Below are 27692 nucleotides of genomic sequence, written 5' to 3' on the forward strand. Positions count from 1 at the left end.
ATAATAACTATGCTGGGCTGGTTGAATTGCAGTTCAAGCCTAGGTTCTATTTTAAAAAGGAAGATGCCAAACTAGAGACAGCACAGGGAGTGATAAACAGAACACTGAAGAAGGGCCTGGAAATTATATACACCAAATGGTCCGAAGGACAGGGGTTCTGAAACTTGGTCTTTATTGCATGGATTGACCTAGTATGGAGCTGTGGCACCTCTGTTGAAGGACAGAAATCTAAATACATTGACAACATCGTTGAAATGGCTTCATTTTGTGAAAATAAGAAATACACATCAGTGAAGACAGATAAGGGGGACAGATAAAGATCATCTTATAAATTGATCAGGATCTGACATATACTGAAAGGAGCAGACTCACTGGGCAGTCCTTCCCCAGTTCTGCTATGTATCTCAGGGATACATGCTCACAAACTACCTCTCTCAGGTCTCTGCCCTGCTGACTCTGCTGGTGCTTCCCAATGGCCACTCTTTCCTTCCTCCCAATAAACACAACTCTGACTCTGTCTAGAGTGGCAATGTGCCCGGATGAGGAAATTCATTTGCCACCCCACCTTGTGGCATGGTGCTGGCCAATGAGATGTATGTGGAAAATGTCAAGTGGAGCTTTAGGAAAGCTCTTTAAAAGGGGGCAGACCTTTTGCCCTTTATCCTTCTCCTTCTTGCTTGGAATGAAGCTGTAGTGTTGGAAGCGGAAACCAAAAAGCAGCATCAGGGAAAGCCCAGCCTTGGAGTATGGAGATGAAATCCCCTATGAAGACAGGCTGAGAGGAAAGACAGAAGGAATGGGGTTCCTGTGGGCACCACACAGGTGCATACTAGCCCTGAAATGCCCATTTCTCAATTTATTATTACCAAAGAAAAATAAGTCTCAAAAGGATCAGCTGCTAAAAAAGGTGGCTTTTCTGTTACATGCAGCCCAACATATTCCTAACTGATTTAAACACGGACTTGCTTGGGAGAGCAGGACAGGCTCACTAGTTATGCTCAGGTGCCTGAGTTAGAACAATGCCAGAGGCCACCGCACATCACAGGCAGAGCATGGGGGCAATGGAAGCCCAGACTGTCTGTAAGCCTGGCCTCAAAAGGATGAAATGACAGCCTTGGCAAGCTGGATGGTGATGGACTGTAGCCGTACATTCACATTCTCTGTTAAATTCCACGGGCATCTGTATATGTCAATTCCCCAATTCAGATGCTGGTAGAAACATCCCATGTGCAACTGACACAAAATATCATACAAACACCTCAAGAGTTCAAAAACTTTTGTCAATATGCTTGTACTATGTAATATGTAATATGTAATATGTTCCTTCAGAACAAGAAGGGAAACCAGTTGAAGGTAAACCGACTGTAGCAAACAATTTCCATGCCCCATCCAATGCTCCTTGGACTCCCTTTATAAGCACACTGTGGCTTCAGTCTTCATTTGCCTCCAAGAGCCAGAACCGTGGGTCTTCTTCTGCCCTTAAGTTATTGAAGCCCCACTGTCTACACTTCACCCCTGGGTGGAAAGTGCCTGGGATCACTTTCCACCACTTATTCCTCCCTAAGTGGCCCTTAACCAATGACTGGTGCTTACGGGAGAACAAAACCCAGCTTCCTAAGCTGGAGATGGGACAGTACGTTGGTGTAACTCACACCACTGATCCCCCTTGCAGCATCAGGCTGAGGCCACGCTCTGAGGGACTCTGCCTGAGTTTCTGTCCTGCCCTGTCCTGCATCTCTCCACTCCCTACCTGTCTTCCCCTGGAAACACATCCTTTATGAACCACTTGCACGTGAGCCCTCATCTCAGGATCTGCTCAGGGAAACCCAGACTAGGACACCGAAGTTCTCGATTTTGAAAATTTTATTTTATTCGCCTTAGCTTAGTAGTCTTTCATGGCTTTCTTTTCAAGCTGCTTTAGGAAGATTTAAAATCCAAGACTCCCCCCTTTCCCCTTAAAAGAGGAAATTATTAAATTGCTGTTTTGCAGTTAGTTAGAAAAAAAGAAATCTAGAGGTTTAACACATGTTTTCTAAACTCCCCCCACAGATTCACTCAAGTCTTGCGGCTCTGGGAAACGTCCTTCTTAATTGATCCTTGTCGTAACTACAGCTCTGTTGACATTTCTAAAGCAAAACATAGCCTTCCTTCCAAACGCAGTGAATACACAAATGAAGCTTTTCATATACGTGAAAGCTGAGCCCCGCGGCGGAATACTGAAGCCGCCTTGTGATTTGAAATGGACATCTGCGTTTCTCCACCACTTCCTCACTGCCGACTGCCGCAGGAAGCGCCCAGCCTGTCTCCCAGGCAGTTTCACTCAAGGCTGGGCTCTCCCTGATGCAAGGGCCACAGGTAACCCAGGTGAGGAAATACAAACACAGGCTCAGGGTACCTGCTCCCCACCACCTTCTCTTGTCCTCTCAAGGAGGAAGGGAAGGGCCTGCAGAAGCAACTGAGAAACACTGAAGGGTCTCTGAGGAATGCCGAGTTTCCATCTGATAAGCGGATGGGGAAGACCAACAAAGCAAGATAAAGAGCTTGCTGTTGTGTTAGAGCCTCGTGTGGACTCGTGTTAGAGCCAGGTGAGGCTTTTCTACCTGGTGTTATACAGGAAGTTCAAGGTAAAGTCACCAGGGGGCTTGGGGCACTGGATTAAAGACAGGAAGGGGGCGGAAAAGACTTATTATTTTCTAAGTATCGGCATCCACCCTCAGGGCTCTCTTACCAGGGCAAGCAGCAAGTTCATTCATCATCTTAATGGCCGGGCCAAGATGACTATAAACATCTAAGGGTTGCATTTTACTTGAGGCTACTATTAACTTGACAAGAGACACCAGAGAAAGCAGAACACAATGAAAATCAGTCCCTGCGCTGAATGAAAGCAGCAGAGTGAAGGAAGGCTGTTTGTAATCTGTCCCAGCACTGAGGGATGAGGCTCACTTCTGCCTAAGAACCATTCTGTTGCTCAATGCTTGGTTTCCCGGCTCTAACACAATTTGCTTTGTTCGCCTGTACAGATACAGTTTCTGTATGGAACCTTCTGTCTAAAAACAGGTCAAAGCACTCCCTCAAATAAAGGTATACAAACAGATAAATGTTTAAGTCCTTCCTGCTCTATCCAGATTAGCAAGTGGATCTGTTTTATCACCTGGTGCCATCTTGAGCGGTTTGCCTTGAAAGTGAAGAGAGAACCACTCCTGAAAGAAAGGGACCGCCCTTTCTGTGGTAAAGGTAGATATAATCAGAAGAATCACTTGATAAGAAAAACAAACTTACAAGCCCTCGATGCCTTTTGTCATAAAAAATAAGCCACTGAAAGCCTTGAAAGTTGACCTGGTGCTTTACTGCCTCCAAACCCCAACTTGGAAGACCAGTTTAATTTGGAACTCAAATTATACTCCTTAGAAACAGCAAAAATGAGCTTCCCTTCGAACATCATCACCCCTCCCACAATACCCTCCCATGGAGGAAATAAGGACCTAGGGCCTACCCAACTATCTCAGTCTCTCAAGGAGATCAGAGACAATGCAACGTCTTATTAGCCAAATTCAGTGACTTACGGCCAACCGATGCCAGGCACGAAGCACATTCCTCACGAGCTTACAGTGCTCTGTGCGCTAGAGCATGATCAGGAGTAGAGGATCTGGGTTCTCCCCGCTGAGTTCACAATCACCCCTCTTCCTCACTTGTCTTTCTTCCAGCAGTCCCAACACTGAGTCTCTGACCTTCCTGGCCTGTCGGCGCTGTTTCTTTGTTCTTCCTCTAAGATGTCTCTAGCCTCTGTTCTTCCATCTCTGTTCTCTCAGTCAAGACCTCACTCACTGCCTACCTGATAAAAAGTCTGAATCCCATACCACACTCCTCCAGCCCTTTGGGCCAGATGCCTCCCTGCCCAGTCCTCCCTGCAGGACCTAGCCCCCTGCCATTGTTTTTGGAGGGCATTATTCTCCTCATTATCTAAACTTCGCTATTATGTATTACGTGCATCACATATTTGAACAATTATATATCTTGGTTTTAAAAAGTCAATATCCCTAAACCAAAAACTCCAATACTTAAGCAAATGGTAAGTAAATGGAAAAAAAAAATCAACAAGCATTATTTTAAAAAAATCAGGAGTCACAAAAGCCAACACAGACATTTATTGAACTAACCTATATTTACTGCTTCACATTAATTTTCATATAATTTTATTTTCTTAAGTACAAGCAACTCATTAAATTAAAAAATGTTCAGTTTAACACTGTCTCTATTTTTTTTACAGCATGTAGACACACACACACACTCAATCCTTCATTAAGACAATGACTGATAATTTTTGGCTTAAAAGGAAGAGTTATCACCCCCTGACATACATTCTATGTTTTATATTCTTGCCTTATTTTCCTCTTCCCCCTCAGCATTTAATCTTGGTCTGAAGTAGGTGATCAGCATATCCCTTCTGAGTAAATGAATGAGCTATAAAGTATAAGCTCATGTGTGGCAGAGTTGGGGCTACCATGGTAGGTATCCATCATGTACAAGTGGGACTGTACATGATGGTGCAGGACTCATTCAATCCTTGGCACAATCCCACTTTATAGAGAAAGAAACTGAGGCACAGAGAGAAGACCCTTGAGCCAAGGCCACACTGGCCACAAGAAACAGAGTTGGAATCTCAACTCTGCATCTGCTGGTCACCAAAGCTACACTTTCCCTCTATTTCACACTGGTTGCCTGTTATTTTACTTCTAGCAGCTTCTAAAATTCAAACTCCAGTTTAGTTGCTTCTTGCAATCACTGTGAAGTACAAATATTCCAGCCAGCAAATAGTTTTCAAAACATCATGAGTTCTAAAAATTCCATGGACACTACATTCTGGTTGACCCTCTCCAATCCTCTCCTTCCCCAGACACTCGGACACTTGAAGCCCCAAACTCTCATCTCTTTGACTAATTTATCTGTTGCCAAGGGGAGAACATGAAACACAGTAAGGCTGCAGACAGACTACTTCTACCAGAAATGCAGATCCGGACTAGAACATACGGAAAACAGCCAGGCTGGAGGTCACAGGCTGGTGGCCTACAGGCTGGAGGCGGTCACTGGACATGTTTCGTTTGGCTCATACGAAAACATTTTAATTAGCTGCCAAAGTCATAGGATCTCTGGGTTTTATTAGAAAATAGAGTGTGCTGGGCCTCACTCCCACCTGGCAACCACTGACTGCTGCTGTGAGCCTGCTGCCCTGTGGGTGAAGCTGGAACCCTGCATCTTCCCTCTTCCCACTGTCTTCACCGCTTCCTCCTGCCCCACCCTGGTCCTCTTCACCCACATACCACACCTGCCTCACCCCACTCCTGCACACTGTGAGGTGTATGCTACTAGATCTTGTATGAGAACCTCAGCGAGGCTCTATCAGACCAACCTACAACTTCTAGGAGTCTAGAAAGTGAGGTGCTCAGGTTAGAGATACTTCTGATCCTATGGGCCTCTCTGGCAGAGGCTGGTGAGCCCTGACCACATTACTTGCACGCTCAGGATGCTCCAGCCCACTTCCAGCTGCCAGGGGTTACATTACGGCATCTCCGCACCCAAGAGCATTTTTCCAAAACCATGTAGGTCTCTCCTGCCATGCATATGGGAGGGCAGGAGTATTGGAGAATATAAATAGCCCCAGGAGACTTCAATTCTTGACACTTGGGGAAAGGAGTATAAAACCCCCAGCTCCCTTACTCTTCCTAGAGTTGCCCTGCAGGAATAAGCCCCATTGCCCACCGTAGTAGTTGGTTTAACAGCTCACTTTTCATTCACTGCCTCCTGCCTATATATCTTCACCTCCCTACCATTGTTTCACCTCCCTACTATATCACTTAAACCCCCTACCATTGTTTCTTGCATCTCCCAAATAAAGAAATTTCCCTGAATTCCTTGCCATCTGGGAGACCCAAACCAAGAGAGCATCTCACACTGTGTAGAAGAGTCGGGCCAGGGTGCCTGCCCTGCTTGTTCTCCCTTCTCTCCTAGCATGGCCTCCTCTATCACTCTGTGGCAAGCTGTTGCGTCCTCTTTGCACCCAAAAGTCAGCTGGGAGCCCTCGTGCACCTGGCTTGAAGCTTATCCTTTCATGTCCAGTTCTGTTTCCATGCATGCCGTAACAGTCAATACCATGAAGATGCACACATAACCCCAGCCCCTTGAGTTTTTCCTCCCTGCCTACCCCTGGTCACTTGAGGCATTCATGAGTGCAGAAATCCAGAATGGGCTAAAAACAAAACAGAATGAGGTGGGGAGGGGAGATTTCCTAGAACCTATGAGTGGTAAAGTCCTGACAGGCCTGTAACAGCAGGCATCAGATTTCTAAAACGTCCTGACATCTCCCTGCCACCAGAAATGTTACTGGCCCTTTGTTCAACATGGGCAGCCTCTTTCCATCCTACTGGGTTCTCTCCTGCCCCTCCTCCTTTGCTCTCTTCTGCCCTCTCATCCCTGCTCCAACCTAGGTTCCGCCTTCACCAGCCAAATAAACTGACTCATCCCACCCACCCTAGCTCTGCAATGTAGGAATCAGCTGACATCAGATCCTTTGGAGGCTCATCCATGTACCTTAAGCACTTATCCAAGGATTCTGTCCAACATAGCACTAGCTACTGTGGTAATGACTTGCTTCACCTTGTCATATCTATGCTTCAAACAACTTTTCAGCACCTCTGTAGAGCAGGTGGCACCTTGTGCTTTAATTGCTTACTGACATGCCTTTGGCCCCAATAGGCCGTGAGCTCCCTGGGAGCACGGACTAGATCTTTGTGTCTCCTTGTGGCTAGAACAGTCCCTAGCATTTAGCAGGCATTCAATAACTGCTGTCCAAACAAATTCATGGCTGTTTGACAAAGGCAAGAAGAGCCAAAGTCCTTTGTGCCAAATGGCTCCACGGCAAAAAATTAAAACGAGGCTTTACCTTGACTCCAGGGCCATAGAGCTGTACATCTCCAGGGACACCACTCACATTATATTCTGTGGAGGTGTTGTTTACATGGAACCCAGTGTGAATGGTGACCCTGGTGTGATGCAGTGGTTATCTATTCTTCCTTATGCTCCTTTTTAACCATGCAGCACCCCTCGGCCCTGGGAGCTCCCTCTCACTGCTCCCACAGGGCACCCCAGGAATTGTCACTCTGTAGTGAGGCTTGGCTGGTTCCTTGCCAGGCAGGCAACACGGTGCACTGGGCCTGCCCCTGAGGAAACCCAGCTGCTGGCCATAATACCCTGAGCTCTGGCTGGACAGCACATGCCAGCCAGCAGAGTAGCCACCAACAAATTAAGCCCTCTTTTATAATGTGTTTTCAAGTTAGCTTTATTTAGGAGAGAAAAAAGCCAGCAGATGGTCATCCATGTGTACCCCATGTTTTTATAAGCAGCCTTCCCTCAAAGGAAAAAATAATCCAGAATAAATCTATGAAACTAGTCTTGCATTAGAAGACAGAAAAATCCATTGCAGGGGATATTTGTATTCAGTCTTAGAAGCTAATATATAACTAATTGACTGTGTGATGACAGAGAAGATAGGTAACCTTGGAGGCCTGGGCCTTGAGTCTCTGTAACTTTGGACAAAATGAATAACCATCCATCCACCTACCCACCCACCCATCCACCCAGCCAGGCATCCACTCACACACCCATCCACCCAGCCAGCCATCCACTCACCCATCCACTCATCCACCCAGCCAGCCATCCACTCACACACCCATCCACCCAGCCAGTCATCCACTCACCTGCCCATCCACCCACATACCCACTCATCCACCCAGCCAGCCATCCCCACTCACCTATCCACATAACTATCCACCCACTCACCCACCCAGTCACCCAGCCAGTCATCTACCTACCTATCTATCCACTCAGCCATCCACCCAGCCATCCATCCATCCATCCATCCATCCATCCATCCATCCATCCATCCATCCATCCATCTGTCTATTCTGTGGACAGATCCTGTGCAGCCAGGTGAGGCGCCTGCACACGGGCTCCCTAAGCTGAGATTTAAGGACATAGTAGTTCATTAAACAAAAATGGGGGTGGGGGTGATTCCTGGGTAAAGGCAGCTTTGGTATTAAGTGGCAACTGATTCAAGTGAGTATGTGGGGGCATGGTGAGCCAGGGGTCTGGGGAGAAAGGCAGGCAGGCAGGATCAGGCTCAGGGTGGCCTCTCATGAGGAGCTGAGGAGTCTGAACTCCTTCCTGAAGAAAGTGAAGCAGAGGAGTCACAACTTCAACTTTCTTCTCAAATTGTTATTGGTATAACTGAGATTATGGGATTATTTTTATTAACCTTTTAAATTATGCATTTACCATGGCAATACTTTTTTTTTTACTTTTGCTTACTATTGTAAATATTTATAAAATTGTTTTGCTTCATTCTATGCTTATTTGGCTGTGGCACACTTTTTATTCAACTACTTTTGTATTCTTGAGTAGTTTATCTGTAAATAACTACTTTTCAGGAAGCTCTCATGGTTACTATAGCAGATGTGGCCAGCTCCTCGCTCACATTCCCCAGAACCAGCCAGAGTCCTGGTCACCTGAAGCCACGCCCCTCCGGGTCAAAGGCTTCCCACGTCTTTCTGCCTGAGTTGCTTCCTGGCCCCAGGGAGTGTGGACCTACTTAGAGAAGACTGGAAGTGCCGGAGAGTTCACACCCAGGGAATGGTTCTCCATGATGAATGACAGGAGCTGGGGGATCTGTCCTCCAACAGCTTCCTCATCCTGGAGTGGAGTGGAGTGTATCTGAGATTTGTTACACACAGTCTCTTGGAGGGTCTGAGGAAGACAAGCCCAAGGTGCCTACGGCAGTAACCTGCTTATAAATGCACGCCTTCCTGTCTTTCCTCTCTTTCCTGTCTAAACTCACCACTGAGATCGCCCACCCCCAAATAAACTACCTGTACCTATATCATTGTATCAGGGTATGCTTTTGGGGAAATCCAAACTGGAAGAGGTAGTAGCCTATGAATTCTCATATATCTGAGTATATCTTTATTTTGACGTCACAATGGAGGGCAAGTTGGCTGTGTGTCCAATTTAAAATTCACAATGGAATATACTATTCTAACTTTGGATATTAATGTTACAGAAAAGTCTGTAGAAACTGGTTTCTTTGTTTTCTGCTAAGTGTTAATAGTATCATTTTCATATCCTTAAAATTAAAAATTTCATGAAGCTATTTGTAGATATTAAAATGTTTTAAATATTTTTGCCTGGTGTCTGCTGCACCCATTTCAGGAAATGGAGATCCTCCTTTGCTGTCTAAGCAATGGCTTCTGTTCCAATTATTCTGGAACCATTTTCTCTTTGCTGTTTTCCAGGTTCCACCTTCCACAATTTAGTCCTCACTGTCATCCTTTTTTATTACTTTGTTCTTTTTCTCTGAATTCTCAGAGCTTCTCAAAAACACCTCCACATCATTAAATCAATTTTCTGTTCTGCTGATTCTGCTCTTTCCTGACTATAACATATTTTAATTCTGCCACTGATTTCCTGGTTTCATTGTAACATTTCTTTATCCCATCCATACATTTATTTTTGCTTGCCTCCCAGTCCATTCCATTTTCATACAGTCTATTGTTCTACTGTCTGATCTTCCACTTTGTTCATTTTTTTTTGACTTTCATCAAAAACAAAAGCAGACGCTCTGTAAAATTTACTTGTGTTTTCTATTAATAATCTTTTTAAAACTTATGCTTTCCCTCTGTATCTTAGTCATGCTTTTCTTAGTTTACCCATTAGAATATTTCGCAGGCCCATGTTGGTCCTGTTAGGCCTGTGGGTTGTTAAGCAAGTTGGGGGGGCTCTCCTGGTGCCCCTCACTAGCCACTGGGTCCCGTCAGAATCCTGCTCGGGGCTGGGTGATGCCATTTACATCCCGTTTATTCAACCTTGCAGCGTGGCTGGAGTCCTGGAAGGGTAGTTTCTGTTTCTTTTCCCTTCCTTTTCCTGGACCCTGAGGGTCGTCTTGCCCATCTGCTTTTCTGGCTGGCCCTGCCTCCACAGCAGCTACAAGATACCTCCCTGCTCCATCACTATTCTGGAGCTAACACTCACCACATCCCGAAGAGCCCAACACTTTGTCAAGTTTCTGTCAAACTGAAACCTAGGGTTCCTTGTGACAAAGGTTGCTGGCATTCAATGGCAAAGAAATCAAAATGATGTGCTCCCATTTTTCCCATGGCCAGCTACAGTGGCCAATGGCTTGTACCTGTGGCCTTCCCAGGCACATTGTCTTTGACTTCCTAGAGCCTCCTTGTCTAGCATGCTTGGGAGGCTACTCACCACCCTTGCGTCCCTCCAGTGGCCAATGACAATACAGGGGTAGAAAATGATGCTGTCCCCAGCAGCTTCAAGGGGGGACAATTCTGCAGAGTGATTTATGCTCCAGGGCTTCCCCACCTCTTCCCAGCCCATAAATCAGACCAAGGCTAGCTTTGACCCAACAGCACATCCCTCCCAGCCCTTCCCCTGCCCGCCCCTGCTCCCTCGCCCCTCTTCTCCTGAGAGTGCTCCTCCAATAAATCACACACATTGGGCCTCATGCAGTGAAGGAGGGATGGGGACGAGATGCAAAAAGTCCCTGGTGTATAGTAGGTGGTCAAAAATATGACTTAATACCCTCTGAAAAGTTAAGAGCTAAGGATATGATCATTTACTGGTACTAATCTCTGTAAAAGACATTTATCACAATTTTACTTAACATAGAAACTGGGAATAACCTAAATACAGAATAAGAGGAATTTTTAAGGTAAATCCACAGTATATCCATATGGTAGAATATTATGCAATCTCCAAGCTAAAAAGAAAAACATGGTAAAGGGGGAGCAAAGCAAGATACAGGAGGCTAGTGAGTTTATAAAATATTAAGACTAAGTCCTATATACTGACAGAGTAGGGTCAGCTCTGAGCTTTCTAGCAGCCAATAAAGAGAATGAAGCCTAGTCAGTCACATGGTAAAAACAAGCCAAAATTCTCAGGCAAAGGGATAGCTATTTCTAAGTCTGGAAATAGCTTAAATGAGGCTGGAAAGAAATTTCTTGCATGGGTCCTGAGTAAGAGAAATCTGTGTAATGTAATGACCCAGTTGCCAACTACATCTTTTCAGTTACTGCAGAGACGAGTTCCACAGGTCAAATCCCCAAGGAAGCCCCTCTCCCCAACCTACAATCCCACCCTGCACAGGGAGATGGCATCACAGAATGGCATCACAGATGCGATTCTGTAAAAGATACTCTGTGTGTGGCCAGCGATACTTGAACCCTACAGATACTTGGTTCTCTCTTGACTGGGCTTAATCCAGCGGTAATTTTTAGAATATAGAAAGTGGATGGAAAGCACACCCCTCCTGCAGTCCTTCATTGCTTTTGTGGCCTCCCTCAACCCTGGAGCTCCTAAAAGCTACGAAGCAGCAGGGAATCTGAGATGACTTCTTAGAAAGTTTTGGAGTGCCTCTACTGTTGGTGGCTCTGAGCATTTCAGCTGTCCCCTAAGCTGGGCAGGCTTGGCACAAACCTGTCAACACTACTGAGCCCACAGAATATGTGCCTGAACAAACACCGTTGACCTGCTCAATGTATGCCCAGTGCTCATCGGTGGGCAGAGTGAAGGTTTTCCACAGAAAGTAATTTTGGTTCCATTTTAACATAACAAGGCACCCCCCTTCAATGCTGTAAATATTAAAAAGCTGCAAGCAGTCCCAGCTGAACAGCTATCAACAGTTAGAGCAACACTGGGTAGAGCAGAGTCAACTTTTGTCCACTTGTTCCCCCTTGTTGTCTGCGGGGAAGCCTGTTCCACTTCCTCTGAGAGGTGGGACACTCAGGGTGATTATGGGTAGGGGAGAATACCAGCACTGTACCTTTGAGTCATGCTATATAAACTTCACTTCATTCAAATTAATCTACTCTAAAAAAACTCACTCAGTTTGTGGAAATAATTTAACTACCTCAATTCACTGAAATATGTTAGGAAGGCCAGGGGCGGTGGGTCACACCTGTAATCCCAGCACTTTGGGAGGCTGAGGCAGGCGGATCACTTGAGGTCAGGATTTTGAGACCAGCCTGGCCAACATGGCAAAACCCTGTCTCTACCGAAAAATACAAAAATTAGCCAGCTGCACACCTGTAGTTCCAGCTACTCGGGAGGCTGAGGTGGGAGGATAACTTGAACTCAGGAGGTGGAGGTTGCAGTGAGCCGAGATTGTGGCACTGCACTCCAGCCTGGGTGACAGAGCGAGACTTGTCTCAAAAAATAAATAAATAAATAATCCAAAGCACAGGCCAAAGCAGTGACCCTCTACTAGAAACATCAAGTACATCATACATAATAACTAACACGACAAGCAGTGATCTGCCCTTACTTTCACAACTACTGACCTAAAACTGAAACTCTCTAGAACATGTGTGTGCTGGAGACAGCAACTGTATCATCTCCAGGAAGGGGCCAGATGTAAAACCATAGGGAGAGGATTCCACAAGAGAGAAAGGATGGGAGACTATGTAAATACAGACACTTCTCTGGCACTCTGTGGGCATTTACGGCTGCTTCTTTGGCTATATCAACATGTTTTCTAAGTCCAGGAAGAAAAAAGTTCTAATCATTCTAAATGATAGTCCACAGAAAGGATTAGTGCTTGTAGAATCATTGCCTATTCCAGGCTATAATGAAAGTCAGCAAGCGCACCAGATGGAACAACTGCTCTTTACATGGATGCCCTCCTTACCTTCTGCCACATGTTGATGAAGAAGAGCTCCCGTGAAACATTGAAGGACACGTTGGCATCATAGGCATCATCCCCGAGGTTGGAGATAGAGATGTTTAGGGAGATGTTCTTCACAGCCCCCAAAGCTAGATACAGGGTTTTCTCATCCATACTGTAATGAAAAATAGACAGCAATGAATGCCCTGAGCCCTACACTAATATAACATGAGGCACAGGGGGTAGTTGAAGGTGGGGGGCAGAAACCGAGATCAGAACTACAAGTTCCAGGAGCCCCATTAACTAGCCATGTGTCCTTGGGCAATCAGTTAGCTCTAGGGCCTCAGCTTCCTCATGTAAAGCACAGGGTTCTACCTTGCCTAACTCACTAGACTGTTTAGAGGCTCACATGAAATCTTGTACATCAAACTTCAAAAACTATAAGGCACTTAACAACCTAAGCGTGGGATTCATTTGTACATGAATTCATGCGGCTATTTTTGAGTGCCTACCACGTGCCAGCCACTACTCTGTGCTAGGGAAGTAGCAGCAAAGAAAACAGAGTCCTGGTAGCTTCAGGGAGAGAGAAAACACACACAGAAAGAAGCAAATATGTGTGTCAGATTGTGGTAAGAGCTGTGGAGAAAACTTACAAAGGGTAATGAAGATAGAATGTGCCAGACTTGCAAGGGAGGTGGGGTGCAATTTACAATAAGGTGATCAGGGAAGCCTCACTTGATGAGGTGACTTCTCAGTACAAACCCGAAGAAAGAAGGGGAGCAAGAAACACGGTATGTGGGGACTAGCAAAGGAGAAGTCCTGAGGTGGGTGTGTGCCTGGCACGTGCAGGTAACAGCAAGGAGGTCAGTGCAGCTGGAGAGGAGTGATAAAGAGAGCAGGAAGGATTGAGCTCAGAGGGACCAAGGGAGTTGGGGCAGCAGATCCCACAGGGCCTTGAGGGCCAGCATGGGGACCTTGGTTTGACCCTTGGAAGCCCCTTCAGGGCTCTGAGCAGAGGAGCAGCGTGATGACGTTCGTGTTTAAAGGAGGCTCGCACTGGCTATGATGTGAACGGTCTGTGGCGTGGCCAGGAGAGGAACAGGAGGCCTGGGTAGGAGGCTCCTGTGACAATCCAGGTGTGAGAAGATGAACGTGAAGGCCAGGGTGATGGCAGCTGAGGGGGTGAGAAGGGGTCATATTCTGGACACATTTCAAAGGTCATGCCAACAGATTTTTCTCATGGACTGGATGAAGGGTGTTAGGAAAAGAGGAGTCAAGGACTGCTCCAAGGATTTTGGATTCAACTAGAAGAGAAAAGTTGTATTTATTGAGATGGGAAAGACTGGGTTGAGAAGGTTCAGCAGAGAAAATCCAAATGCCTATTGGATTTTAAAGGAGATATTGAGGCAGGTGGATGCATGAGTCTGGAGTTGAAGAAGGGGTCTGGGCTAGGATACATTTGGGACGGACTAGAAACGATCACTAGGAAATGAGTATAGATAGACATGAGGACTCACATTTAGGAGTTGAAGATGAGGAGGTGTCAGCCAACAAGACTGAAAAAGCATGGCTAGGGAAGGAAGAGGAAAATCGAGAGAGGAGGCATCCACATGGTCACAGAAGACAGTCTCAAGAAAGGAAGGATCAATTTTGTCCAATATGGCAGACAGGCCAGAACAATGGGAATAATTAGAACTGGCCATTGGAATCAGCCTTCTGGAGGTCTCTGTTGACCTTGATAAGAACTGCTGAAGTGGCATGATGGGAGGAAAGCCTGACTGGAGAGAGTTTCAGAGACGCAGGAGGAGAACAAATGGAAGCAATGAGGACAGACAACTATTTGGAGTAGTTTTTCTGTAAAGGAGAACAGAGAAATTGGATGGTAGCTGGTGGGGGAAGTGGGCTCCAGGGAATTTTTTGGCTCTTTTTTATTAAGATGGGAATTATCATAGCATATTTGCATGCTAATGGGAATGATCCATTAGAGATGGAACAATTAATGAAAACATGACAGGCGACAATTGCTAGGTCTGATGAACGACTGTTCTCGCCCAGCTGGAGGTGAGCTGAAGATGCATTAGTAGATGGGTGGTAGGAACATGCGGGAATTCCTCTGTGATTGCTTCTATTTTGCAGTGAAATAGAAGTAGGGGTGAAAGACTGGGAGTTGGAGGACAAAGAGGTGAACATCTGAGGGGTGAGGAGATGGAGGGAAATGGGGGCCCAGGACAGGGGTGAGTGAACGGGGCGAGGATGAGAACGGTGATAAGGCTGAGGCTGAAGATGGCAAAGATGAACATGCATGAGAGACTGATGATTATTATGTGATGTGACCTTTGAACAAAATAAATCCATGTGAGTGGCCAGTTTTAATTGGATAACCAGTTAATGGAAGATGTAATTAAGGATATACGGGTTTGTATAATGAACAGTTGTTATTTTTGGCCACTCAGCATCCTGACATCCTCATGTTTTGGGGGAATCTCAAGATAGGTGGGAGGGGCACATCAGCAGAAAGGGAGCAGACCCTCTCTTTCCTCTCTTCTTGATCACTAGGGTGTGGGCACTTGCCTAAGTGAAATCATGTGATCTAAGGGTGATCAAGTGGCAGTGATGTGAGAACAGATGCTCCCACCCAGGGCTACAAATTTTGAGGGTTGTGCAGAGACACCAGGGATCATCTGAAGTAGCTACAGAGGAGTAAAGAGCCCAGAGGTGGAACCCTGGGCTAAGCCTTGCCTCCTCTGTTTCCTGCCTGTGTTGGTTCCCCAGCCTTCTTGCCTATGCTCTGAACCACCCCACATCCTTTTAATAAATTCCTTTTCTGCTTAAATTAACCAGTATACGTTTTTGTTGTTTGCAACCATTAATACAGCTAATATACCATGCAAAAGAAGAGAACTCTTCAAAATCTCCATAGGCGAAAATACTTTGAAATACTAATTTCTGGGGGGTGGAATCCTCATTACCCATCTGTGAAGAGAGGACCTCATTCTCCTGCATGTCTGGCACATCAACAAGAATAACATGTGCAATGAAAAATATGATGGCCTTGCTTTGGAAGCACGGGCTCTGAGGATCCAAACAAGATGTGAAAAATCAACTTAAGAATTGCAAATTCTTGAATGGCCTCCAATAAATTAAGACCCTGATCTCAAGCTATTGTGGCAATTATTTATTATTGTTGGCCATTTTAATCTTAAACAGTGGATAGGTTATTTCTGTTCTTCTGTTTGCTTTTGGAAGATTAAAAGAATAAACCTCAGGCTTGAGTTATGAGAGAGCACTAACCTAGCTTTATCTTGAGAAGGAAGTGGACAGGCATTCATAAGTAGTCCTGACATCAGACAGTGTCCAAGGTTTCCATGGAATATTTGGCAGGGAGACAGTATAGATGAGCCCAGGACCATGGAGGAGGGGCTGCCTCCTCATTCCTGTTTAGTTGTTCATGTGATCAGCTTCCTTTCCTTATATGTAAAGGGCAAGGGATCAGGCCAGGGACATCTGAACTTCTGCCAATCCCCAAACCTTGGGCCTCTGTCACTTAATCACACAGCAAAGTCATTCCTGGGATTTCAAAGTCAAGTGATTCAAACATGGCTCTGTGATTAAGGGAAGCAGCCAGGCAACTTCCAGGGCAGAATGTGAACTCAGATTTTTTTAGAGGAGCCTCAAAGCTGGGGTTTCATTCCTTCTCCAAAGCTAAAAAAGTCTTTGACTAAAACAGCACATCTCTGCTTCCAAAGTTATTTTTAGAAATGAAATGAAAATGTGATGTGCCAGCATGATATTGGGTGTTGTCAAATACGTCATCCTTCTGAAACCTCACAACACTGAGAAAGGGTCTTCATATTAGGCCCATATTAGAGAGATGAGGAAATTGAGATGAAGAGAGAGAAGATGCTGTGCTGGTATGAGAACCCAGCAACTCCTATCCCTTCAAAACTCATTCCTCTCCACCACAGCCCACATTCTCCAGCCCCCTGACTATCATGTCTCCAGGGGATCCTTCCTGATCTCCCTGCCTAGGTGAAATAAATCCTCCCATTATGAGCCCCCTGCTCCCCCATGTGCCCCATCAACCCTTCATGGCACTTATCGAAGTTGTGGTTATGCATTTGTTTGTGGGGCTATTTGGTTAAGGACTGTCTATCCCCCACTAGAATCTAAACATCGGGGGCAGGACCCTTCTCTGGCTTTGCTTATCGTTGAACTCCTAGTGACAGAGTAGTGCCTGGCACAAAATTTCTCAGGCAATAAAATTCCTTGAATATCAGAAAGATTCTTCTTCAATAAATAACCAAGCACCGTGGAATGTTCAGCATAAAAACCCCGTGCCTGATTGTTTTCATCTTTCAGCAGGACTGTGAGAGAGGCTGGTCTCTCCTAGCAAGTGTTCAGTGAACACTTGAATGAATGAACATCCATGACATCCCCACAACAGATCATCAGCTCCCCCTTCACATTTTACAGATGAAGAAGTTGAGCCCCAGAAAGGGGAACCCACCCAACTGAGGTCACCCAGCCATGCAGGGTCTGAGCTGCAACTAGCAACACACCTCCTTTGGCATGAAGGTTGTCCCAGCCATGGCTCTAATATCAACTCCATCTCAGTCAGGAAGGACTTTGGCAAGAAAGTTCACTAACACCTGAAAGGAACAGGACTCCACAAAGACCAACCTCTCTGACAGTCCTGCTGAAATAGTAAAACGATCAAGCATAGAGTTTTTGTGCTAAACGTTCCAGGGGTGCTTATTTATTGAGGAACAGTGTTTCTAATCTTCAAGAAATTTTATTCCCCGAGAAATTTCCCCATTTATTTTAATTTGCTTGTGCAGTCTTTTAAGTGGGTTATATTACTTTGTACATGGATCGCTTTGCTGTGCTTTTGTATGAAAATCATTATTAGTAGTCAACATAAGATACAAAGTGTACTGCTTCTATAAAGCTTATCTTACAGCATATATATAGCCTGCTGAAAATATATTGCTCATTTGTTATTAAAAATCCTACCCAAGTATATCTTATAGCAGCTGGCTTTTTTTGACTGCATTATTGGGTTTGTACTCAAGTTTAGCACCAATTCATTCACTATACTCAATGGCAGATGTTACTGATGACATCTTGGCAGCTGTGTCAAGCCAGAAAATCTCTGTAGAACTTGTTCTCTGCCCTCATTCATCACTGTACATTAGGATTACCATTCAAAGTTTCTTGTTGGGTAAATGCAATACATTTCCATATCAACCACATATGCTGAATCACTAAGGCAACTAAAGCAAAAATTTCCCCTTCTATCCGGATAATTTTTTGGATGATGCTTAATAATTTTCTATTGGATCATTTAGATTTTCCTTAAGTCTTAGACATAAAAACCTTGACCTTTTCTTTTGCTGCCATCATAAATCTAGCCTGAGTAAAGGCTAGCACAAGTGTTAATCAAATGCATTCAACTGTATTTGCATTTAAAAAATTCTCATTATACTATCATTATTATTATTGGTATTGTATCTACCAATCACAACTATATTTGACAATGATGACTAGGATAATAGTATAGGGCAGCCAAGTCTGTCCATCCGTCCATCCTTCACTGCTTCCTTCTCTTATTTCTCTTAGTCGTTTATCTATCTGTTACTTTTTAAAAACTATTTTTTCCCACTTTGTGACTATTAGGATGGCAACTATCAAAAAAACAGAAGACAAGAATTGTCAAGAATGTGGAGAAATTGAAACCCTTGTGCACTCTTGGTAGGAATGTAAAATCAAGCGGCCGCTTGGAAAACAATATGAACATTTCTCAAAATAATTAAACATAGAATTGTCATATAACCCAAAAATTATACTTTTGGATATATTACCCAATGAATTGAAAGCAGGAACTCAAAGAAACATCTGTTCCCCCATGTTCATAGCAGCACTATTCACAGTAGCCAAGGGTAGACACAACCCAAAGAGTCCATGGACAGACAAGTGGATAAACCAGATGTACTACACATACAATCCCCAGTTTTCTCAATCATGGAAATCATACCAAAAAGGACATTGTGAAGCAGATTGTATTCTTCCTAGGAGCAATATCATAACTAGGGGCAGCATGCCCTCAGTAAGGATTCAGCTTCCAAAAAAAATCGCAGATACTCTCAACAACGTATCATAAAATCAATGATGCAAATCATACATGTAAATAGCTCCTGCAATGTGAAATCACAAACAATGCTTCCCATTCTTAACAAGGGCAGACATCATAAAATCAGACATGGAATTTGACAGCTGGAAGGGGGCCCATTTGGGTCACCATTTTGCAGATAAAGGCAGACAGTTAAATGACTTCCCCAAGGCCACTCAGCAGACAAGGGCAGAGCTCTAACTCCTGGTCCAGTGCTCCTTTGCCTTTCCCATTGCTCCTAAAGCATATAAAAATGCAACTAAATAGTATACAATGTACATGAAACATACTTGGCTATAAGATTATAAATAAAATTGTGTTTATTTCCTTAGCATTTAGAATATTTTAGAATACTGGGAGAACATTTAGAACATAAGGTGTCATCTCTTTACAAATGCTACTGAGGTGCTTAATTTTTCTCTTGACAATTTTCTTTGAAATTTGTGGAGGCATTTGAGATGACTCTAGATGTCTTTAGCCACTCTCATGGGCAACCTTCTTTCTGGGTACTTTGTTGACAACTATCAAAGCTTTTCAATTTTCAGAGTTTAAAATTACAAACATGAGTAAACCATAAAACCAAAATTGCTTATCTGTTGTCTTTCTATGAGAGATATGAGCACAAAATACCAAATAAATTTATTATAACATGAAGAATTAAGAGACGGTGTTAATTAAGCTACAGGGAATAAGTGAGGACTATCAGGCACCTCCTGAATGCATGCTGGTAAATGAATTACCCAGGAAATAAACCATGAAGTTGATAATAAGACCTGCCAAAGGAACAGGTGAAGATCAAGGGGCAAGAGAAACTCAGGGGAAAGAAATCACTGTTGACTGAAGTTATTACATGAAGCTTCCAGAGACAGGTAGCAATTGAGCCACATCTGAAAGAATGATCCTAAAACTCACTTGCTTGTAAAATGCTCTGCCTATTGATGGGCAGAAAAACAGGGAGTACATTCCAGCCAGAGAGAAAAATAAACATGATCAGAGGATGAAGGTGCGCAGAAATAACATGGAAAGGGGCAGAAGAAGGACATTCGTAGCAGAAAGATCAGCGAGAGGCAAGTAGATATGTGTAGGGCACGTCCAGATTCCCTTAGATCTTGAAGACAAAGATTTGATGTTGATCTTCTAGGCCAGTGAATTTAACCAAGTTTTCTTGAGTGACCAACTTAAGATATATTATTGCAAGTAATTTGACAACAATAAAACACCAAAGTGAAGATATTAAAAAATGTAGTCAGCTATAAGTGGTTCCACCTGGGGTCTTATCACTGGGTAACCTGCACAGACTGCAGTTCTATCTAGTCAGTATCCCCATCTCTTTGTCAGAGGGCTTTCCTCTGCCCGCCAGGAAAGTGCCTAAGAATTAAGCCTCTGACATGCTCTGCAGCAACCCTCAATGACTGATGGGAACTGGTGTATAATTACCCCAGCTCCCTTGCCTATTGAGTGGGACAACTCTGAAGTTCATGTTCTAGACCAGTGCTGCCCCATATGGTTGCTACAGATAACACATGGCATTTGAGCGTTTAAAATGTGGCTGGTCTGAATTAAGTTTATTTTTTATTTTTTATTTTTAGCATTTTTTAAATATTTTATTTTTTATTTTTATTTTTTGTTATTTTATTTTTCATCACTTTTATTATTTTATTTTAATTTTATTATTATCTTCTTTTTTCAAATTTCTACTTTTTTTTTCTTTATACTTTATGTTTTAGGGTGCGCAATGTGCAGGTTAGTAACATATGCATACATGTGCCATGCTGGTGCACTGCACCCACTAACTCATCATTTAGCATTAGGTATATCTCCCAATGCTATCCCTCCACCCTCCCACCACCCCACAACAGTCCACAGAGTGTGATGATCCCCTTCCTGTGTCCATGTGTTCTCACTGTTCAATTCCCACCTGTGAGTGAGAATATGTGGTGTTTGGTTTTTTGTTCTTGCGATAGTTTACTGAGAATGATGGTTTCCAATTTCATCCATGTCCCTACAAAGGACATGAACTCATCATTTTTTATGGCTGCATAGTATTCCATGGTGTATATGTGCCACATTTTCTTAATCCAGTCTATCATTGTTGGACATTTGGGTTGGTTCCAAGTCTTTGCTATTGTGAATAATGCCGCACTAAACATATGTGTGCATGTGTCTTTATAGCAGCATGATTTAGAGTCCTTTGGGTATATGCCCAGTAATGGGATGGCTGGGTCAAATGGAATTTCTAGTTCTAGATCCCTGAGGAATCTCCACACTGACTTCCACAAGGGTTGAACTAGTTTACAGTCCCACCAACAGTGTGTAAAAGTGTTCCTATTTCTCCACATCCTCTCCAGCACCTGTTGTTTCCTGACTTTTTAATGATTGCCATTCTAACTGGTGTGAGATGGTATCTCATTGTGGTTTTGATTTGCATTTCTCTGATGGCCAGTGATGGTGAGCATTTTTTCATGTGTTTTTTGGCTGCATAAATGTCTTCTTTTGAGAAGTGTCTGTTCATGTCCTTCGCCCACTTTTTGATGGGGTTGTTTGTTTTTTTCTTGTAAATTTGCTTGAGTTCATTGTAGATTCTAGATATTAGCCCTTTGTCAGATGAGTAGGTTGCGAAAATTTTCTCCCATTTTGTAGCTTGCCTGTTCACTCTGATGGTAGTTTCTTTTGCTGTGCAGAAGCTCTTTAATTTAATTAGATCCCATTTGTCAATTTTGGCTTTTGTTGCCATTGCTTTTGGTGTTTTAGACATGAAGTCCTTGCCCATGCCTATGTCCTGAATGGTAATGCCTAGGTTTTCTTCTAGGGTTTTTATGGTTTTAGGTCTAACATTTAAGTCTTTAATCCATCTTGAATTAATTTTTGTATAAGGTGTAAGGAAGGGATCCAGTTTCAGCTTTCTACATATGGCTAGCCAGTTTTCCCAGCACCATTTATTAAATAGGGAATCCTTTTCCCATTGCTTGTTTTTCTCAGGTTTGTCAAAGATCAGATAGTTGTAGATATGTGGTGTTATTTCTGAGGGCTCTGTTCTGTTCTATTGATCTATATCTCTGTTTTGGTACCAGTACCATGCTGTTTTGGTTACTGTAGCCTTGTAGTATAGTTTGAAGTCAGGTAGTGTGATGCCTCCAGCTTTGTTCTTTTGGCTTAGGATTGACTTGGCGATGTGGGCTCTTTTTTGGTTCCATATGAACTTTAAAGTAGTTTTTTCCAATTCTGTGAAGAAAGTCATTGGTAGCTTGATGGGGATGGCATTGAATCTGTAAATTACCTTGGGCAGTATGGCCATTTTCACGATATTGATTCTTCCTACCCATGAGCATGGAATGTTCTTCCATTTGTTCGTATCCTCTTTTATTTCCTTGAGCAGTGGTTTGTAGTTCTCCTTGAAGAGGTCCTTCACATCCCTTGTAAGTTGTATTCCTAGGTATTTTATTCTCTTTGAAGCAATTGTGAATGGGAGTTCACTCATGATTTGGCTCTCTGTTTGTCTGTTGTTGGTGTATAAGAATGCTTGTGATTTTTGCACATTGATTTTGTATCCTGAGACTTCGCTGAAGTTGCTTATCAGCTTAAGGAGATTTTGTGCTGAGATGATGGGGTTTTCTAGATATACAATCATGTCATCTGCAAACACGGACAATTTGACTTCCTCTTTTCCTAATTGAATACCCTTTATTTCCTTCTCCTGCCTAATTGCCCTGGCCAGAACTTCCAACACTATGTTGAATAGGAGTGGTGAGAGAGGGCATCCCTGTCTTGTGCGTTTTCAAAGGGAATGCTTCCAATTTTTGCCCATTCAGTATGATATTGGCTGTGAGTCTGTCATAGATAGCTCTTATTATTTTGAGATACATCCCATCAATACCTAATTTATTGAGAGTTTTTAGGATGAAGGGTTGTTGAATTTTGTCAAAGGCCTTTTCTGCATCTATTGAGATAATCACGTGGTTTTTGTCTTTGGTTCTGTTTATATGCTGGATTACATTTATTGATTTGCGTATATTGAACCAGCCTTGCATCCCAGGGATGAAGCCCACTTGATCATGGTGGATAAGCTTTTTGATGTGCTGCTGGATTCCGCTTGCCAGTATTTTATTGAGGATTTTTGCATCAATGTTCATCAAGGATATTGGTCTAAAATTCTCTTTTTTTGTTGTGTCTCTGCCCGGCTTTGGTATCAGGATGATGCTGGCCTCATAAAATGAGTTAGGGAGGATTCCCTCTTTTTCTATTGATTGGAATAGTTTCAGAAGGAATGGTACCAGTTCCTCCTTGTACCTCTGGTAGAATTCGGCTGTGAATCCATCTGGTCCTGGACTTTTTTTGGTTGGTAAGCTATTGATTATTGCCACAATTTCAGCTCCTGTTATTGGTCTATTCAGAGATTCAACTTCTTCCTGGTTTAGTCTTGGGAGGCTGAATGTGTTGAGGAATTTATCCATTTCTTCTAGATTTTCTAGTTTATTTGCGTAGAGGTGTTTGTAGTATTCTCTGATGGTAGTTTGTATTTCTGTGGGATCGGTGGTGATATCCCTTTTATCATTTTTCATTGCATCTATTTGATTCTTCTCTCTTTTTTTCTTTATTAATCTTGCTAACGGTCTATCAATTTTGTTGATCCTTTCAAAAAACCAGCTCCTGGATTCATTAATTTTTTGAAGGGTTTTTGTGTCTCTGTTTCCTTCAGTTCTGCTCTGATTTTAGTTATTTCTTGCCTTCTGCTAGCTTTTGAATGTGTTTGCTCTTGCTTTTCTAGTTCTTTTAATCGTGATGTTAGGGTGTCAATTTTGGATCTTTCCTGCTTTCTCTTGTGGGCATTTAGTGCTATAAATTTCCCTCTACATACTGCTTTAAATGCATCCCAGAGATTCTGGTATGTTGTGTCTTGGTTCCCGTTGGTTTCAAAGAACATCTTTATTTCTGCCTTCATTTCGTTATGTACCCAGTAGTCACTCAGGAGCAGGTTGTTCAGTTTCCATGTAGTTGAGCGGTTTTGAGTGAGATTCTTAATCCTGAGTTCTAGCTTGATTGCACTGTGATCTGAGAGATAGTTTGTTATAATTTCTGTTCTTTTACATTTACTGAGGTGAGCTTTACTTCCAAGTATGTGGTCAATTTTGGAAGAGGTGTGGTGGGTGCTGAAAAAAATGTATATTCTGTTGATTTGGGGTGGAGAGTTCTGTAGATGTCTATTAGGTCCGCTTGGTGCAGAGCTGAGTTCAATTCCTGGGTATCCTTGTTGACTTTCTGTCTCGTTGATCTGTCTAATGTTGACAGTGGGGTGTGAAAGTCTCCCATTATTAATGTGTGGGACTCTAAGTCTCTTTGTAGGTCACTCAGGACTTGCTTTATGAATCTGGGTGCTCCTGTATTGGGTGCATATATATTTAGGATAGTTAGCTCTTCTTGTTGAATTGATCCCTTTACCATTATGTAAAATGGCCTTCTTTGTCTCTTTTGATCTTTGTTGGTTTAAAGTCTGGTTTATCAGAGACTAGGATTGCAACCCCTGCCTTTTTTTGTTTTCCATTTGCTTGGTAGATCTTCCTCCATCCTTTTATTTTGAGCCTATGTGTGTCTCTGCACATGAGACGGGTTTCCTGAATACAGCACACTGATGGGTCTTGACTCTTTATCCAATTTGCCAGTCTGTGTCTTTTAATTGGAGCATTTAGTCCATTTACATTTAAAGTTAATATTGTTATGTGTGAATTTGATCCTGTCATTATGATGTTAGGTGGTTATTTTGCTCGCTCATTAGTTGATGCAGTCTCTTCCTAGTCTCGATGGTCTTTACATTTTGGCATGATTTTGCAGCGGGTGGTACCGGTTGTGCCTTTCCATCTTTAGCGCTTCCTCCAGGAGCTCTTTTAGGGCAGGCCTGGTGGTGACAAAATCTCTCAGCATTTGCTTGTCTGTAAAGTATTTTATTTCTCCTTCACTTATGAAGCTTAGTTTGGCTGGATATGAAATTCCAGGTTGAAAATTCTTTTCTTTAAGAATGTTGAATATTGGCCCCCACTCTCTTCTGGCTTGTAGGGTTTCTGCCAAGAGATCCACTGTTAGTCTGATGAGCTTCTCTTTGAGGGTAACCCGACGTTTCTCTCTGGCTGCCCTTAACATTTTTTCCTTCATTTCAACTTTGGTGAATCTGACAATTATGTGTCTTGGAGTTGCTCTTCTCAAGGAGTATCTTTGTGGCGTTCTCTGTATTTCCTGAATCTGAATGTTGGCCTGCCTTGCTAGATTGGGGAAGTTCTCCTGGATAATATCCTGCAGAGTGTTTTCCAGTTTGGTTTCATTCTCCCCGTCACTTTCAGGTACACCAATCAGATGTAGATTTGGTCTTTTCACATAGTCCCACATTTCTTGGAGGCTTTGCTCGTTTCTTTTTATTCTTTTTTCTCTGAACTTCCCTTCTCGCTTCATTTCATTCATTTCATCTTCCATTGCTGATACCCTTTCTTCCATTTGATCGCATCGGCTCCTGAGGCTTCTGCATTCTTCACGTAGTTCTCGAGCCTTGGTTTTCAGCTCCATCAGCTCCTTTAAGCACTTCTCTGTATTGGTTATTCTAGTTATACATTCTTCTAAATTTTTTTCAAAGTTTTCAACTTCTTTGCCTTTGGTTTGATCCTCCCGTAGCTCAGAGTAATTTGATCGTCTGAAGCCTTCTTCTCTCAGCTCGTCAAAGTCATTCTCCGTCCAGCTTTGATCTGTTGCTGGTGAGGAACTGCGTTCCTTTGGAGGAGGAGAGGCACTCTGCTTTTTAGAGTTTCCAGTTTTTCTGCTCTGTTTTTTCCCCATCTTTGTGGTTTTATCTACTTTTGGTCTTTGATGATGGTGATGTACAGATGGGTTTTTGGTGTGGATGTCCTTTCTGTTTGTTAGTTTTCCTTCTAACAGACAGGACCCTCAGCTGCAGGTCTGTTGGAGTACCCGGGCCGGCCGTGTGAGCTGTCAGTCTGCCCCTGCTGGGGGGTGCCTCCCAGTTAGGCTGCTTGGGGGTCAGGGGTTAGGGACCCACTTGAGGAGGCAGTCTGCCCGTTCTCAGATCTCCAGCTGCGTGCTGGGAGAACCACTGCTCTCTTCAAAGCTGTCAGACAGGGACATTTAAGTCTGCAGAGGTTACTGCTGTCTTTTTGTTTGTCTGTGCCCTGCCCCCAGAGGTGGAGCCTACAGAGGCAGGCAGGCCTCCTTGAGCTGTGGTGGGCTCCACCCAGTTGGAGCTTCCCAGCTGCTTTGTTTACCTAAGCAAGCCTGGGCAATGGCGGGCGCCCCTCCCCCAGCCTCGCTGCCGCCTTGCAGTTTGATCTCAGACTGCTGTGCTAGCAATCAGCGAGACTCCGTGGGCGTAGGACCCTCTGAGCCAGGTGCGAGATACAATCTCCTGATGCGCAGTTTTTTAAGCCCGTCGGAAAAGCGCAATATTCGGGAGGGAGTGACCCGATTTTCCAGGTGCCGTCTGTCACCCCTTTCTTTGACTAGGAAAGGGAACTCCCTGACCCCTTGCGCTTCCCGAGTGAGGCAATGCCTCGCCCTTCTTCGGCTCGCGCAGGGTGCACGCACCCACTGACCTGCGCCCACTGTCTGGCACTCCCTAGTGAGGTGAACCTGGTACCTCAGATGGAAATGCAGAAATCACCTATCTTCTGCGTGGCTCATGCTGGGAGCTGTAGACTGGAGCTGTTACTATTCGGCCATCTTGGCTCCTCCGGTCTGAATTAAGTTTAAAATACACATGAGTTTTCAAAGACAGCAGACACTCAAAGATGTAAAAATCTCCACAGTTGTTTTAATATTGATTACATGCTCAAATAATTACTTTTGGGATATACTGCATTAAATTTGTTTCACCAGTTTTACTTTATTTACGATATAATATGGTTGATTTGTGATAAATCTTTAAGGATACATACTTGCTTATGTTACTGCTTGTGAAGCAGAGGTCCAGGGGAAATAAATTTGGGTAAAAATGAAAGTAAATAGTTTTTGGCCGGGCGTGATGACTCACGCCTGTAATCCTAGCACTTTGGGAGGCCGAGGTGGGTGGATCATGAGATCAAGAGATTGAGACCATCCTGGCCAACATGGTGAAACCCCATCTCTACTAAAAATACAAAAATTAGCTGAGTGTGGTGGTGCACACCTGTAGTCCCAGCTACTTGGGAGGCTGAGGCAGGAGAATGGCTGGAACCCGGAAGGCGGAGATTGCAGTGAGCTGAGATAGCACCACTGCACTCCAGTCTGGCGAAAGAGCAAGACTCCGTCTCAAAAAAAAAAGTAGTTTTTAAAAATTGATCATATTTAGCTCCTACAACTCACTTGCTTATAAAATGCTTTAGTGAATATTGTGAAATGCTGAAAAAAAAAAAGCATAACATATGTGTGCTTTTCTTTCTCAAGTAATTTTGAGTTTCACCAAAATCTGATGTCCAAAGTTGTATGTTGTGCAAATGAGCCTCATTCATTACCTGTGATGTGGTGGGAAAAAAAAGTAGCAAGTCACACAGATCTAGGTAATAAAGAATGTCAGTGCAGGCTCCCCCAGATGCAGAGCTGGAGACAGGTTTGAAAGCAAGTTGTTTATTCCAGAGGTGGTTCCATAAAACATCAGTAGGGAAGGGGTAGAGTGAGACACAGAAGGACAGGCAACCAGCAAAGGCAGCAACATCAAGCCAGTCAGCTCCCTGAGCACCTGGAACTTAATCTTGCTGGGGAGCTCTGGGAAACTGTGCAACACATGAGCAGAACAGAGTTATCCCATTTGTGGGATGAGGGAATATTTACGTG

General features: G+C 43.7%; 1 protein-coding gene across 2 annotated transcripts in view; it reads right to left on the minus strand.

Annotated features, from left to right (window-relative positions):
- Positions 1 to 27692, minus strand: part of ITGA9 (integrin subunit alpha 9) — a 387176-nt gene that overhangs the window by 133442 nt on the left and 226042 nt on the right. For both annotated transcript variants that reach the window (XM_054481130.2, XM_054481129.2), the window contains exon 18: positions 12746 to 12896. In XM_054481130.2, coding sequence (XP_054337105.1) covers positions 12746 to 12896 — 151 coding nt within the window. The remainder of the gene's footprint in view (positions 1 to 12745; positions 12897 to 27692) is intronic.

Source organism: Pongo pygmaeus, chromosome 2 (assembly GCF_028885625.2).
Source record: "Pongo pygmaeus isolate AG05252 chromosome 2, NHGRI_mPonPyg2-v2.0_pri, whole genome shotgun sequence".
NCBI classification, from domain to species: domain Eukaryota; kingdom Metazoa; phylum Chordata; class Mammalia; order Primates; family Hominidae; genus Pongo; species Pongo pygmaeus.